This window comes from Grampus griseus, assembly GCF_964374135.1.
Source record: "Grampus griseus genome assembly, chromosome: 16".
Taxonomy (NCBI): Eukaryota; Metazoa; Chordata; class Mammalia; order Artiodactyla; family Delphinidae; genus Grampus; species Grampus griseus.
In genome coordinates, this window is record NC_139010.1 from 78,458,631 (window position 1) to 78,474,594 (window position 15,964).

The 15,964-nt window shown below is 53.7% G+C and overlaps 1 protein-coding gene across 1 annotated transcript in view; it reads right to left on the reverse strand.

The window, feature by feature from the left end:
• Nucleotides 1-954: 954 nt before the first annotated feature.
• CHST15 (carbohydrate sulfotransferase 15) overlaps nucleotides 955-15,964 on the reverse strand; it is a gene marked incomplete at its 3' end in the record, with an annotated part of 31,212 nt that continues 16,202 nt past the window's right edge. Inside the window, exons 5-7 of the mRNA XM_082673781.1 lie at nucleotides 8,796-8,952; nucleotides 2,837-2,984; nucleotides 955-1,145 (exon numbers count right to left, since the gene is read on the reverse strand). Coding sequence (XP_082529907.1) covers nucleotides 955-1,145; nucleotides 2,837-2,984; nucleotides 8,796-8,952 — 496 coding nt within the window. The remainder of the gene's footprint in view (nucleotides 1,146-2,836; nucleotides 2,985-8,795; nucleotides 8,953-15,964) is intronic.

Sequence of the window (15,964 nt, forward strand, 5' to 3'; positions counted from 1 at the left end):
GAAAAAAGCATCCTGCCGTTCGTTGAGTGAGGAAGGACCTCTGTCCACACACGGCGGAGAATGTGCTAACAAGTTCACTTGGGAGGAAAGGCAGAGCAGCGGAGCCTGTCGCACCTGCAACTAAAACCTCAAACGGCTGCGGTTCTCTGAGGACCTCAGATGCACGGCGACGGCCAAGATGCCCAGATTTTCCATCAGTTCCTTCGAGGTGCTCAGTCTGGCATTAACAGCAAAACTTTCCCTTCCGATTTTAAACTGAAGTTATATTCCAATTAGAAACTGAAAAAAACCTTGAGAAAACATCTAAAGGGCCAGAAAAGAAAACTCCAGCCAGTGAAACGTAGAAAGTGGTTTGTTTTAAATGCGTTCGTTTTCTGTTAAACGTAAGTGAAGTCCACAAGGCCAGAGGGGAGGAGGTCCCAGACACGAATGTCCTCCAAAAATCGACTTTGTCTTTTTTCTCGTCAACAGTGAAGTTAACAGGGTTGAAATCTGAAGAGACGGAAGGGCTGACGTTGGGGTAAAAGGGAAAAAAAAATGAGAGCCGCCATTCTCCGCCAAAATGAGGTTAGTGATCCAGACAGAGGGTTTCGAAGCTGAATGTATAGTGTACGTCTGGCCAGCCCCGGGGCGGGACCTCCACCCAGAACTGTCAAAGCCCAGACTCCACGCTTCCCTCCCGGCACCCAGCCCAGCGTGCGCCGGCCTCATCCCGGACCCCAGCCACTCTCAGAGCAGAAGGGGACCCTTTCCCAAGTGGAATTTCCAACAGCCTCCATCCGAGGCTCGGTGAAGGGTCCATCGCCGGGCTGTTTAACATCACAAAGGAAATTCTGAACTGGTTTCCATAAACGTGGGCCGGGGAAGGGTTTTCTCCAGGCTCTGAGCGAAAGGGTTCCCCACCAAGAGAGATTTTCAAAGCATGGAAATCATGGTGGCAGCGGGAACCCGGCGTCACGTCTTCTTCCACAGGAAGGCCTCGTCGGCGAGGACCTGCGCCAGCCGGGCGTTAAAAGGCCCGTAGAAGTCCCGCAGGAGCCTCTGTGTGACCGGCCACATGGGCCCCAGGTTCCGGTCCTCGGGACGCCGCGCGTTGGATGCGGGGCTCTTGGTCATCAAGGCCTCTTGTTTCTCACTTAAGGGCCCTGGAACACAAAGGAAAGAGCCTATGAGGCAGGAGGCAAAAGAAACTTTGAGAAAATCCCAGCCGTGCTTCCTGTTGAGACAGGAGTTTCCCGTAAGAATGTGTTTGGAGATTCAAATTCTTTGGCTGGATCCATTTCTGAGTGGCTGAGGGTGGAAGGTGGAAATTCCAGTGTGAAAGAGCAGAGATTCTGTGGTCCGGTGTGTTACCCCACCCTTGAAGCAAGGCTGGGGCTCTGGGGCGCAGTTTCATTTCCAACTGCCCGTCAACGGGACCCAGCCTGTCCTTGGGTAACTGGGCGACCTGCCACACACAGTCCCTGCACGCAGCCTCTCCTGCTCACCAGCCACTGGAAGTCTGCCCCCACTGCTTCTACTTCAGGCCGATGCAAAGGGCCTCCTGATGGGGCCATATTTCAGCCTGTGTGTCGTGCTGTGAAGTGGCCATGGGGGAAGGGGAGAGGCCACCTGTGCCCAGAGACCCCCCACTGGCTAAACCTCCACCTGCAGCAGGCATATCCATGGGGAGAGGCCGGGAACCAGCCAGCTCGTGCTGCCCCCTGAGGCTGCCACTTCCACCCTCAGCCCTCGGGACCGCAAGCCTCTCACTGGCTTAACCCCCGGGACCACTGCTCAGGCCTCTGTGCCCCGGGCCCTCGCGATCAGTCTGAAGTCCTGAGCCCGTGCACAGAAAAACTACATCCCAGTGTCCTCGGGCTACGTGACAGGGAAGGAACAGAACTGGCCTTACTGTCCATCTTAGGGATTAAAGACAAGCTCATGAATGTGACAGAGTCTACAGGTGGCCAAATCAAAGAAAAATGGTTCTAGGCCTTACAAGGAAAAAGTAACCACACTCCATCACGTTACAAGCTCTCCAAGAAAAGGAAAAAGAAAATCAAATGACAAAGGGGTCCCGAGTCCCAGTGGTGGGCAAACAGATTTCAGGAAAAGTTCAATTAACAAAATTCCCAGGCAAGCTCATGAGACAGGGCCGCAGGGGCTTCTGGGGAGGAATGTGCAGGGTGCTCCAGCCTCTCCAGCGGTCCTGGGTGCCGCCTACGGGGGAGCACCCTGCACCCATGTACACTCCTCTACCAGCCGTCACCGTGGCCAGCGACTTGGCCTGCTGCCACAAAGTGCCCCTTGGGACTCTGGCTGGGGGCAGGCTCCCCTCCCTAGAGGCCCAGGAGCCCAAACCCAGCCACATGGCTGTGCCTCCAGGGGTTCCCAGCAAAGCTGAGACAAGCATGGACCTGCCCATCCCCCCCCGACCCCCAGGCCCTGAGGCCTCTGCGAGACGGTCCCAGGAGCCCAGACACCCTGTCCATCCTTAAGGCGCAGCTCACACCCTCCCTTCCAGGATCGCTTCAGCGGCTGGGCCCCCAAGTCACGTGTACGGACCCACCGTGAGATCGCTAACCTCCCCCACGTCACTCTACCAGTTACTCGGTTATTCGAGCCTCGGCTTCCTCCTCTCCCTCCAGTGAGGGAGCTCCCAGACGAGAGGCCACCTCTTCCTCCCCAGAGACGGCTCCCCACACCACGCGCCAAACAGGCACTAACTGGCCTCCCGGCTCAGCCCCGCCCTGCTCGGCTCAGGGGTCTGCGTGGGACGCGGGGAGCGCCTCACAGAGCCGGTGTCCTCGGAGCTCGCGCCCTGCTCCGTGGGCCTCCAGTGCGACATTCATACCGAGGCTGAGAAACCGGAAGACCCTGTGCATGGTGTGCTTGACGTTAGAGGCGTGGTCTTCCAGGCGGAGAATGAGGAACTGTTCTTTATTAAAGACCGTGAGCCAGTCCAGAAGGTACACGGCGTACAGCCCGACCTGCAGCCTCACCTAGGACCGAAGAAGGCAGGCGTTAGTTCAGGGGTAATTCCTCCGACACCGAAGGCGCTTTTCCAAACGTATTACACACGTCATTATAAACCAACAGTGAAGCGTTGTCCCAGCGAACAACTGCCTTCAGAAGTTGGATTTTTTTTTTTTTTTTTGCGGTATGCGGGCCTCTCACTGCTGTGGCCTCTCCCGTTGCGGAGCACAGGCTCCAGACGCGCAGGCTCAGCGGCCACGGCTCACGGGCCCAGCCGCTCCACGGCATGCGGGATCTTCCCGGACCGGGGCACGAACCCGCGTCCCCCGCATCGGCAGGCGGACTCTCAACCACTGCGCCACCAGGGAAGCCCCAGAGGTTGGATTTTAAACGCCACGTGTTCTTGCTTCTCCATGCTGGGTTTGGTGTCCCCCGCACAAAGGATTCCCACCTTCAGGGTCCCATGCCATCCTCAGGTCAACCCTGCAGGTAGCTCCACACCACTTCATAGTGAGGAGTGGGGAGAATGGAGAGGCCAAGGTCACACCCACCGATGGCGCGAACGTTCTTTGCACATATCCCGGCTGCCTCAGCTCCTATGCCCAGCGCAGCACCGCCGTGAGAAACAGCGGCAAATGCTCCAGCAGCAAGCCCCGAGAGGGAACAGCCAGACGCCTGGCGCCACACGGACGTCCCTGACCTTGAGTGTGTGAGCATACCCCAATATAAGCAGAGCTGTACGAAGCCATCCCTTTCTGCCTACGCGTCGGGGTCCGTCCTCCTCCTGTGCCTCGTCTCGTGCCAAGCTGCAAGCATGCGTGGTGAAGCACGAACCTGACCACAGAGAGGTCTGGCCCTTGTCCTCGGCTCCTGGAAGATGATCTCTAGGCCACCTGGAATGTCCTGCCTGGTAAGGGTATCTTGCTTGCCTCGGGGGGTCTGGCCACTGGACAGTCTAACAGTGTGAGTTATGATGCGGGCTCTGGGCCACGCAGTACCGGCCTGACCTCCAGGAGGGGCTGGACAGTAAAGGTCGGTCAGGCAGGTACTGCGTGAGGGAGCCTCAAGAAGTGCTTGGGACGCCAGAGGCTTGGGTGGGCTTCCCTGGACGGCAACACGCTGCGTGTATCATCGCATGCTTACGAGGCTGAGTTCAGTCTGCGACCCTTCCCTGCTGTAAAGCGCAACCTCGAGTGTGACAGCCATCAGCGTGTCTTGTGATTCCTTCTAGTGAATTACTGAACCCGACAGTGGTTTGGGGGACTGCACCCAGCTTGCACATGGTGTCAGAAGGAAGAGCGTCTTGGGGACTGCCCCCTCTAACGTCAAAGTGGGCTCTAAACTCTTGGCAAGCTCCAAAAAGGAACAGGCCCCTCCCTTTCTGCTCTGAGGCCCCCCTTCTCCGGCACTCCCACCCCTGCCCCTACCCACCACGTCCTCTGGGACCTGGCTCCGTGTCCTGCCTCTGGCTCTGCCTCGCTGTGGTCTTCCCAATTGCTTCTCATTTGCCCCCGTCTCGTCTCTGTTCAGGCCGCATCAGCACCTGTCTGGCACTGTCACAGCCCGCTGACTGGCGCTCCCACCTCTAGTCTCTGAGCGTGAGCTTCCCACGCCAATGCCTGGCCTCGCCTGGCTCTCCACGTGGGGCAAGTCCCTGGTCTGACTGGACTCCTGGCCCACCCCCTCCCAGCGCCCAGTCTCAGTTCCTGCAGCCGACGCTTTCACATCCTACTTCCTCTCCTTCCCAGCTCGACCTTGAGCTCCTCCAGGGCGGGGACCAGGCTCTTCCATCATCCCAGCCGCAAGTGGCCTGCGCCCAGCCACTCACACTGAACGCGGTGGCAACAATAAGACGGTGAAAAATAGGTACAGACGCTAGTTTCATCTCTCCTAGTGTCACTCCATTTCATTGTTTTTCTAATTGTGTGGGAGGTGGTGGAGGAAGAAAAACAATTAGAGGGGAGAAGCTGTCTCCAAAATCCATCAGCTGCCTACAGCCCTCAGGTTGTCACTACCCTGGACACCAGCTCAGGAAAAGACATCAAGCTGGGCCAGAGCTAAAGAGAAAGTGAGCACGTGCCAGCCTCGGAAATAAATACCCGCGTCGCCTCCAACACAGACAGACGGCTGCGAGGACACCTCCTTGTTAAGCCCTCGAGAGCTTTTCGGCTCTTCGTCAGCCTCCCAGGCCGGCCCCTCCCAGGGAGGACCAGCCCGATGAGCTTTATATCTTCCAGGGAACCCGCCTTTGCTGCTCAGAACCTTCTAGAAGGAAAGGAGCTGGGAGTTTGCGGCAGGATGAGGGTGTTTTAAAGTAGCTGCCGAGGTCCCTGCACCTGTCGACAGGTGACAGTATTTCCCTGAAAGCGTGTCTGTGTCTTCGTGGGGAGAGCCCCCTCCACTGGCCCAGGCCTCCAGTAGCTGAGTCTTCTCTGCCAGGAGGGCTGGTCCGGCAGCGGAGGGGCCATTGGGGGCAGGCAGGGAACAAACCTGGGGGCTCTTCAGGGGAAGAGAGGTGGGGCCCCCTGGCCCCCTGAACACTCCATCCTCTGGCTCACTCCGACCCCCAGCCCCCTTACCAGTTAAGGGAAGCGCCGCTCACCTCGAGTGACAGTGTCAGCGTGCGCAGCATAACTACTAACAAACCTAGGACAGGCCCACTCAACACTTTTTCCGCACCCTTCCCCAGTATCGGCCAGAGAATCAAAATGGAATGAACATAAAAAGGTTATTTAGGGGAAGTGCCCGATACATTTAAACTTTTAAAACACCAGAGCGGAGAGAAGCCTTTGAGGTTACCTGCTTCAGCCGCCTCTTGATGGAAAAAACAACCAAGGCCTAGGGAGTGCGGGGTCCTGCCTGCCCAGGGTCAGCGGAGAAGACCCTCCAGAGCCTAGTCCTGAAGCCAGGTACTTGCGCTCGGGGCCTGTCCCCCCCCGTGCTGGGAAACAGCTGAGGAGCCAGTGCAGGGTCTCCCCTGACAGGCACATGCCAAACCTCTCTGGTCCCCATTAGGGATCTGGTTGGAACTCTCTACTCAGCCTCTCCACTAGTTTCACAAACTCCCCATTCATTCATTCTGCAAATAATCTAGCGCATCCTGCACGCCAGGTACCCTGCTAAGCAATGGAGAGACGTTGCTATGTAACAGATGTGGCCCCTGGCCACGTGGCGCTTGTAATCTAGTGGAGACAGAGCTAAAATGGTGAAGAAACAATTATCTATAATCGCCAGTTGTGACACATGCTGTGGGGAAATGAATAGTGTGGAGAGAGAGAGAACAGGTCAGATTGAAGCCAGACCTGAAAGGTGAGGAGTCCTGCAAAAACCAGGAGAAGCACGTGCTGGGGAGGGGAGTGTGGAAGGCTCTGGAACCAGGCTTCTCCAGGCCAAGCACAAAACACACCCAACTGGAGGGCTGTTCAACAGACTGGACTGATGGGCCCACCCCCAAAGTTCCTGATTCTGGGGTCTGAGGCTCAACCTGAGAGTTTGCATTTCTGGCAAGTTCCCGGGGGGACTGATTTTCTTGGTCCAGGGAGCACACCTTGCAAAGCCCTGCTCTGAGGCACGAGGACCTAGCAGGAGAGAGCGTGGCTGGAGAGCAGCAGTGGACAGGGAGGCAGGGGAGGTGGCCTGGAGGAGGTGGACAGGTGGGCGGGGCGGGCTCGTGCGCTCAGGGGCCACAGGAAGGCAGGGAAGGTCTTAAGCGGGGTAGCGCCCCGCTCCACGTACGTATGAAAAAGATGGGCCTCCCCGCACTGTGGTTGAGCTGGGATTCACAGCTGAAGGGAAATTCGCTTCTCTCATCCCAGAAATGAAGATTCACCCCGAAGAGGAGGGTTTCCAACCGCTCTTGCCTTCCTGGCTCTTCCCACTATGCAGGAGCTCTCCAGGGACCGAAGGGTCACGGCGATCCGCATGACCTCACGGCCCCGCCATCCTGTCACTGATCCTGCCCTGGGGTCTCATTCTGACCAGAGATGCCTCGTCATCCTCAGCAATTCATGGAATTGAATTAAAAAGTACGTGCCTCCCGCCGGTTCAAACCCTCCTTTTTAGGAGCCAGCTAGGGAAGGTGGAAATGCCGTGAGCCTCATCAAAGGCCATGGGACCTGGGATTAAACCCTGAGCCTGCCCATCACAAGCTACGTGACTCTGGGTGGGAGAGTTAACCTCTGTGAGCCTCTGTGTCCTCATCTGTAAAATGGGCTTGGATTTCAGGGAAACGGAGAGGACTGAACAAGATGATGCCCTGCAAGGTGCCCCTCATCCTCTCTCTAGCAGGAAGGACAGAAGTTAATCACTGGGGACAACTCTAGACCCTGCTCAGCCTGGAGACAGCACCAAAGGAGTCCACATGACAGACCTTGCTAAAACTAGCCCTTATTGACCACTGGCTCCCACATACATCTGCCTTCCCACAATTTGCCACCCTAGGAAGTCGAGTCCTTTTCCTTTGTCTTGTCACTTCTCTACATATTTATGGTTCTCTTGTTAAGACGCTATATAAGCCCGAGTTCTAACCACCCGCCCGAGTTCTAACCACCCATCCGAGTTACTCATCACCGGGGCTCCCGTGGATATGTGCACGTGTGCATACGCATGTGTTAATAAACTTCTGTTTGCTTTTCTCTTGTTTATCTTCCGTCAGTCTAATTTACAGGGCCCCGGTCAACGAACCTGAGATGGGTAGAGGAAAAGGATTATCTTCTCGCCCCCTACACGCGAATGAACTACCGCTCTCTAACCCTTACCACAGCCTAGTAAAGCAGTGCTATTACCCCATCTTATGATGAAGCAACTGAGTCTCAGAGAAGCTAAGACAACTGCCCAGAGTCAGCTGCCCGAGTGGGAACTGAACCCACACCACTCTGGCTCCAAAGGCCACTCCTTCTACCCCACACCCCCAGCCAGATTCTGTGTCGATCCTCTGTGCATCCTCCCTGCCAAACTATAAATTCCAGCGGGACAGCCTGGAATCCTACCTACGGCCTCTGTGCACCCTGCCAGATAAGACGGCCTAGATAATGAGGAAGAGGGGGTGAACCCTCTTGACTTTGAACCCCACCGCACCTGGGGCTTCCCAAGCCTCCACCTCAAGCAGATCTCACCACATGGCACGCTCAGCAGAGCAAGGCTGTGGACCACGCTCCAGGTCAGGTGACATATTAGCTTCGCTGAAGAAGGCTTACCCACTGCGGCAAACCTGCTGAAAAGGCACTTGGGACAACCCCGGGTGCTGTGCAGCAGAACACCATCCCTTAGCTAAACCGTGCTGAATTCACCACTAACAGCTTCTTGTGCTTAAAAAAAAAAAAAAAAAAAAGAACGGGCAAGAAACGTACAGCTATATTCCTGAAGGCAAACAAGAACAAAGAAAAAAGGGATCAATGGAAAATATGTTTCCATTAAGACCCTGTCGGAGACACTGAAAGTCACTGGTGGGTAATTTTTTAAACCAACAAAACAATCCAGCATTGGAGAGAACGCTCTTAAGACAATCAGAGAGTCGGTCTGCCAATCCTAATTGCAGGGTGTGCTCTCGGAGCCTCACTAAATAGTAATCTTCCTAAATGCGCCCTCATTCTTTCGCAGAGGGAGGAGAGAGCATTGTAACTGGGAGATCGGCGTGGGAGAAAGCAGGGAGCCAGCTGAAAGGGTCCATCAGCTTTTTACAGTTTTTACAGCCATGAATATTTGTTTTGCATTAGCCACCGCTCAAAGGCACAGGGAGAGGCATTTGCACATTAAAATGCTTCTCTGTTTATCTGCTAAAATCCCGACGCACAATGCCCTCGCATGATAACCGCCGAGCAGCCCCTCCGCGTACGCACAGGCATGGCGTTGTTAAGAGTGTTGTTGTAGACACAGGCGCGCAGTGAATAACCCAGCACGCAAGTTTCAAACAGCTGCAGCGCTTCTGTCACTTTCTCATGGAAGTCATCTGCAGATTTATTCGAACTTGCAAAGTAGAGATAGTCTGAGTACAACCTGTGAATAAAACAGATGGGTATCTTTTACCACCGGGAATGTGAAATCTCGACATCTGAGTGACAATGGAAATCTACAAGCAATTATATGACCTCATTTGGTTCATTAAAACACAACCATTCCTCTCACCACACCCCCCACCCACCCCCCACCCCCCCGCCCCACCGCCCCGGCAGAGAGCCACTTCCTACCACCCTGGACACCCTCACCCTTCCCAGGGCCACCCGCTTTCCTGGCCCCAGACAAGCCACCCGTAGTCTCTGTGGTTTCTTTTTTTTTTTTGGTTCTTTCTAGGCGCCTCAGGCCGTGACTGTTTTCACAGTAACAGTGAACTTCGAAACACCAGATTACAAAGACCGTACAACAGCAGAGAGAGGCCGTGAAAATTTTATGTCCCCTCCGGTTCCTCTCTCCTCTGCCGGCGGCAGTAATAACGGAACAGCTGTCGCTCTCCCCATATTACAATTCCGCGTGAAATTCCCAGCCCTTACCACAGACTCTGAACGTTAAAACAAAAATTATGAAACGTATCTTTCTAGGTTGATAGGGACCTATTTTTTAACACAGTGTAAAAATACCCCCATGTACGCATGCAGAGGCCTGTAGGCCTACATGTGTGTCCACACACATGGATCTGTTCACACAAACCCCACCGCACGTATGTAACAGTGTTTTCACACAGGAGCAGACAGCGTCTCTCTTTGACCAAACTGTTCTCAGGTTCCTCTGAACCTTCTTCCCAACATGGCCTTGAGTTTTAGACTTCCTTGTGGGTCTCTGTATTGCCAAATTTCAACAAGAATCCTGCTAGGTCCGTTTAGCCAACCCCGCCCCCCTTACCAATGCTGTTTCTTCTTAGTAACTTCCCATCCACCAACCCACATCCTCCTTGGCTATAATTTCCCACTCTTCCTTGTATTTGGCGTTGGCCACAATCTCGTTCCCCTACTGCAAGACCCGACCACAGTGGTCACTACACCTATTGCTACAGCCCTGAATAAACTCTGCCTTTTACCATTCTTTAACACAAGTTAGAATAATTTTCTTTCTTTCTTTCTTTTCCGCAAATCTTCTGAAAATATACTTTACTGGACTTTCAACATTACAGACAGATACTTTCTGTTACCATGGGATAATTCTTTTCTTATATCAAATAAACAATAAGTAAAACAAAACAAGTTACAGCACTGTAATGAGCACAGCTTTGTTTTAACGTTTTTGGCCCCAGTTTCCCCTGTGGTCTAACTTCTGACGCCCAGGCCCGCTCTCTCTCCCGTACTCTAAGTCATAGCGGGGAGGCGGTGTCTAGCATTAAATTCGTCTGTAAAACAGGAGGACTAATTGTGCTTTCCTCGTGGCGTATAAACAAGATAATCCATAGATTATCAGCTTCTCGTTATCAGCTTCTTATATATCCTTCCAGAAGTTTTCCGTGCACAACATATATCTGCATATTTTGTATTTTTTTAAAACATAGATGTATCAGGTCATATTGGATGGGATCAGTTAATGTATCTATTATTACGGCACTCCCCTATTTACTTAATTTGGGGGAATTTTGAACATCCGTAAAAGTAGATAAGATAGTACATACACAGCAGCCCAATGTAAACCTTACTCCATTGTCACCCAGTAATTTTTTCTTTCTTTTTTTTCGGAAGGGGGGCCACGCCACGTGGACTGCGGGATGTCAGTTCCCTGACCAGAGATTGAACCCGGGCCACAGCAGTGAAAGCACCGAATCCTAACCACTAGACCACCAGGGAACTCCCCAGTCTTTTTTTTGCGGTACGCGGGCCTCTCACTGTTGTGGCCTCTCCCGTTGCGGAGCACAGGCTCCAGACGCGCAGGCTCAGCGGCCATGGCTCACGGGCCCAGCCACTCCGCGGCATGTGGGATCTTCCCGGATCGGGGCACGAACCCGTGTCCCCTGCATCGGCAGGCGGACTCTCAACCACTGCGCCACCAGGGAAGCCCCCCACCCAGTCATTTTTTACATTAACAGAACTTCTGAGTTCTGTTGTGAGTTTCCTATGCCTTTTTCTCCTCTGTTTCTGCAGGCAGAGAGGGTAAGTCTTTATCTTTTTTTGCTTTTCAAAAGTCACCCCTTTGTTTCTGTCTTATGCCTTTTTCAATGCACACCCTCTAGGGCCCCCCACTGCTCTGCCCGACACCCTGTACTCACACTCAACCCCAGCTGCCCAGAAACCAGGCTGATTCAGACTGGCTCCCTGCTCTGTGGTGTCACGTTTCTCTCTTTCTCAGCTCCATACTTTCTATTCTGCCAACTTCTCCAACCTATAGCTTCCCTCTTTCCAGGGAAGGAAATTCAGCAAATCGTATTAGGTACCCACAGGTCTGGGGATTATAGATGTGCACCGCTGACTGCACCCAGGGCTTCCGTCGTGGCACTCAGCCAACCTCACCCCTGCAGAGACGTCAGTGCCTTTGGTGCACGGGGCAGCTGCAAACACTCCTTCTCCAGCACCCCTCACCTCTCGCTACAGCTGTAGGCGTTTCCAAAGATTTCCTAAAAAGAGCAGAGCTTCTCAGGGACCAGACTGTCTTCCCCTCTGGCGTTTGGCACGGTGCCTTCTACACGGCCCTTTAGAAATCATCCGCTGCCAGTGTCCACAGAGGACACCTCTGAGAAGTCTTGAGATGTTTGGGATCTGCTCACAGATTGCCTAGAATCCGAACACACACTGGAAAGTGTTCGTACATCTCAGCCTGGTCAGCCAAACCTCCAAAATGACTTGCTTCAAGACGAGTCGTTAGAGATGCTCAGGTGAGTAGATCCTCCCCCAGATCCATGTTCACCCAAATACAGGACCCAGATGACACTACATTTGTCCCCCCATTACAAGTGTCCCCCCACATTGGCCGTGCTCTTTTCCCCCTTCAAAAACAGGACCTCCATCAAGACAAACATGGCACCTGTCACTGCAGGGTCGGTCGTAGTATAATCTAAAAGCTGATGGATAAACGCCAAAACCAGATTTGCACGGACCTCAAAGTGCAGCTGAGCTGTACGCAACTGGGCACCTTGTGGCAATGGGTCTGAGGGAGGTCCCTTCTGGCTCACACATTTCCTAGGAGTGCCGTCGATACTACGACTTTGCCCAAGAAAGACGTCTCTGAAACTGTCATCAAAATCTGTGCCTGATTGGAAGTCCAAGTCCAGAGTTCTTACCAAGGACTCCCACACAGCTATCCAAATTCGCTGGCAGAACTGGAATTCTATCACGTAAACTGCCACTTAAAAACCCACCCCTCGGCTCAAGCTTTCCGTGCTGAGTTTATTTTGTGGTAATAACATTTCTTGTAGGCGTGTGGCTCATAAATAAAACAAGAGCCTCTCAACCTGGCTGACTTTTAAACACACAGTAACTTCATGAAGAATATTAACTTCATGAAGAATCCTTCCATACAATTCTTTAGAGATCAAGAAGTAGTTCTAGGGGACAAACTGGGACGCGTTCAATGGTCCAACCAGGCCAGCCCAGGCCCACCAGGGTAAGAATACTGATCGTCGTCTGTTTGGGGTACAGTGAAATGAACTCAGGACCCCACCTTCTGTGAATCAGGTTCATGGCCAGGCCCACCTCCTCGGGAGGGTGAGGGGAGATTTCTCCTGCCCCTCAGTCCCCCAGGGACCCTGGATCTGCCCACAGGGTGGGTGGGGGGCTCCCCAGAGCCCACACACATGCTGGGACACATGTCTGTAACGAGTCCTTCGTGCCCTGTCTGAGCAGGGCCCTCTCCCCTCCCCCTCCCACTTGGAGTCTACAGATTCCCCAAAAGATAGGCCCAAGTCCTAACCTCCAGCACCTGCAAATGGGATCCTATTTGGAAATAGGGTCTCTGCACACCTAACTATGTTGAAGACCTCCAGATGAGATCATCCTGGATTTACGGTGGGCCCTAAATCCAAGCACTGGTGTCCCTATAAGAAGAGGCTTGGACAGGGACACATGGGGCGAAGGCATGTGAAGACGGAGGCAGAGACTAAAGTGTTATCTACAAGCCAAGGGATGCCAGGATTGCAGAAGCCACAGGAAGCTGGGGACCCATGGAATGGATTCTCCCTCAGAGCTTCCAGGAGGGACTAACCTTGCCAGTACCTTGATTTTGACCTGTGCCCTCCAGAACCATGAGACAATGAGTTTCTGTTGTTTTAAGCCACTACATTTGTGATAATTTGTTACAAGAGCCCCTAAGAAACTGGTCCAGATTCTCAACCCAGATTCCCGAGGAGTCATTTTTGCCAGCCCTCTCTCCCACCCTGAGACCCTAGAAGAGTGACCTGTGTGTACAGGAGGACGATGGCCATGTGGCCAGCTCTTCCGCAGAGAAATATGAAGGAGGAAAAGCAAAACAGGACCCTTGCTTTCCCGGAGGGCACTACTGGGTCCCCCCGAAGAATCAGGCTGGTGCTTCAAAGGAATGTCTTCAGTGAACAATACTATGATTTCCCCACAACTACTCTCGAGAGAAGAAGAGTCAGATAATGACCTTGGATTAGTGCAAGCCACTTGGATGGGCTAAAACCATTCAGAAAACGTTGAGAAGGACAGCAAATATATCATGAATAAGTATCCAAACGGACCTCGAAACGCTAGAGTAGGCATGAAACGGAGGAGCACCCTAGGGTCCTCGCCCCCCGTGTCCTCCGCCTGCCCTTTGTCTGTGGAAAAACTGTAGCCGAAGAATAAGTTTAATCAGAGAAGTGAGAAAATGCAGAAACAGAGGAAAACAGTCCAACAGACTAAGTAATACCAGTTTAGTCATAAAGCAAAGCCAAGGACCTTTAGTTCCTCCTCAAGGGCTACAGATCATATTCTGAGCCACATCCTGCGAGCTGTCTAATAGATACTGAAACCCCCGCCAGGTGGAGGAATGATGAGCAGACTGTAGCCACGACGTAAGCTGCCACAATTCCGAGACCTGGCCTCAGGAAAATGGGAACAAACTGACCCTAGAACTGAAGATTAATTGTACTTAAAACAATCGAGATGATGCTGGTCAGACGACCGATGACCAATTTCAAGATGACTGTCAGAGGTGGCTGTGCTGTTTCTGCACGCAGCCCCCTCCCTCTGCATATACAAGCTCTTGCCCCCTGATTGTTGGGGGAGGGGGAGTCGGCCTTTGGACAGGCGTCTGCCCTCCCTCACCCCGCTGGTTGCTGGCATCCAAAGTAAAGCAAACTTTCCCTTCCACCAACCTGGCCTCTTCATTGGCCTGCGAGCAGCGAGCAGCCAGACCCCCACTTTCGGTTACAGGCGCACTCATGTAACGAGTGGAAACGTAAAGAAATCAGCCTAAGTGTCCACATTTGAGTCTTTAGAACCAACGGTACGATGATGCAGTAGGGGAAAGGCCAAGCTGGAAAATGCACAAGGGGTTTAGCTGACATAAGTATATAACGAATCCTCACAGAACTGCAGGGACACTGACGCGACTCCGGATGCATTAATAAAGGTACGGCCTTGAGAATGTGGGAGGGTGTTGCTTCCTCCACCCTGGCAGGTCCCAGCCCCAAAGGACGCTTGCCTTCAGTGCTGGCTGACAGACAGTAAGGGGGAAGGGGCCGTTCCATCTGGAGAAGCAGGACTCAGCAAGAGGGATGCCAGCTTCAACAGCTAAAAGGGTATCCGGAGCTGGGAGAAGACATGTCCCAGACTCCTGAAGGACTGACCCTAGGTAGAAGGGTCAGGAAGAAAGGCTGGTTTGATCCCGTCCAGCATGGCGGGAGCGGCCCCAGCGGCAAAGGTCAAGGCTGGAGGGGCTGAGAGCTCCCTGGCTGGGTGAGGGCCAGCTGACCCGATCCCCGCCCCCCGCCCTGAGTTTTGGTGCTGCCAACCCCCCTCCTGCGGGACCACCTCATCTTCTGACTCTCAAACCCTCCCAAACAGATGGGTGTTATATGTGGCCAGAACTGTTTCCAACAGCAATTCCAAATATAAGTCCAAAGACATTCCAGGCCTCTGTGCTGCGGTTATTTTGAAGGCCACTGGGGCGGCCCTGGGACGGCAGGCCTGCTCACGGGGGTGAGGTGCCTCTTCTGTGCGGGGCAGAGGTCCCAGGACCCCAGCACTGCTGGGAAGGGGAGTGGATGTGGCAGGGGCTCCCTCCACCTGGTGCCTCTGGAAGGGATCGCGTCTCTTCCCAAGGGAACAGAGGAGTGGCCATCAGTGAGCTTGCAGGTCTCAACATGTAAAATCTTGGTGGTTACCCAAGGTCACAGCTGAATGCACCCAACAGTGACAGGGCACTGCTCTGAGCCCAGGTGAGCAGAGATGGGTGTATTGATCATCCGGAAAACAGGGGCAACCACTACTCCGTGGGCCCCCCCTCCAGCCAGGCTCACTCGAGTGCTGTACAGGTTCAGCTCCCAGAATCCTCTTGGTGTCCACCCGCCGCGTGCCTGCTCGTGGCTACTGAGGGCTGCCCTCCCCCGGCCCTGTGCTCGGCACTGCACGTGTATCCTCCTTCCCTGTTCATAACCAGCCTTTGAGATGTGCACAGTCGTTACCAGTCTTACAGAGCTTCCTAAGGTCATGGGGCCCAGGAAGCCTCAGGGCTGGCCCCAAACCCACCCAGGCCTGCCTGACCCCAAAGTCCACTGACCCAGCAGGACCTGGCCCAGCCTCACAGTCTAGGGATGTAGCCAAGTCAGCAGCAGACTTGAGTGGGGCACTAGCCAGCTGATGCTCTGGGGGTTTTGTTTGTTCTTAAGATTTTATTGTTTTAGGTGCAGAGTGATTTGGAAGCAAGAGTCAGTTCTGTTACAGAACTACTCAGTAAGTTACAGGAGACTGAAGAGCAGTCGCACGTGTAATAGAGCAGCAAACATTCAGGACGAACAGGAGTGGCGCTGGCGTGACCAGGAAAAGCAGATGCGTTTACGGAGCACCGCACGGGCATCTAGAAATCACAGCAACAACAAACAGAGGTTCAGGTACCTGTCACAGTTTCCGTCCTCACTTCCTGACCTTTCATCACTTGG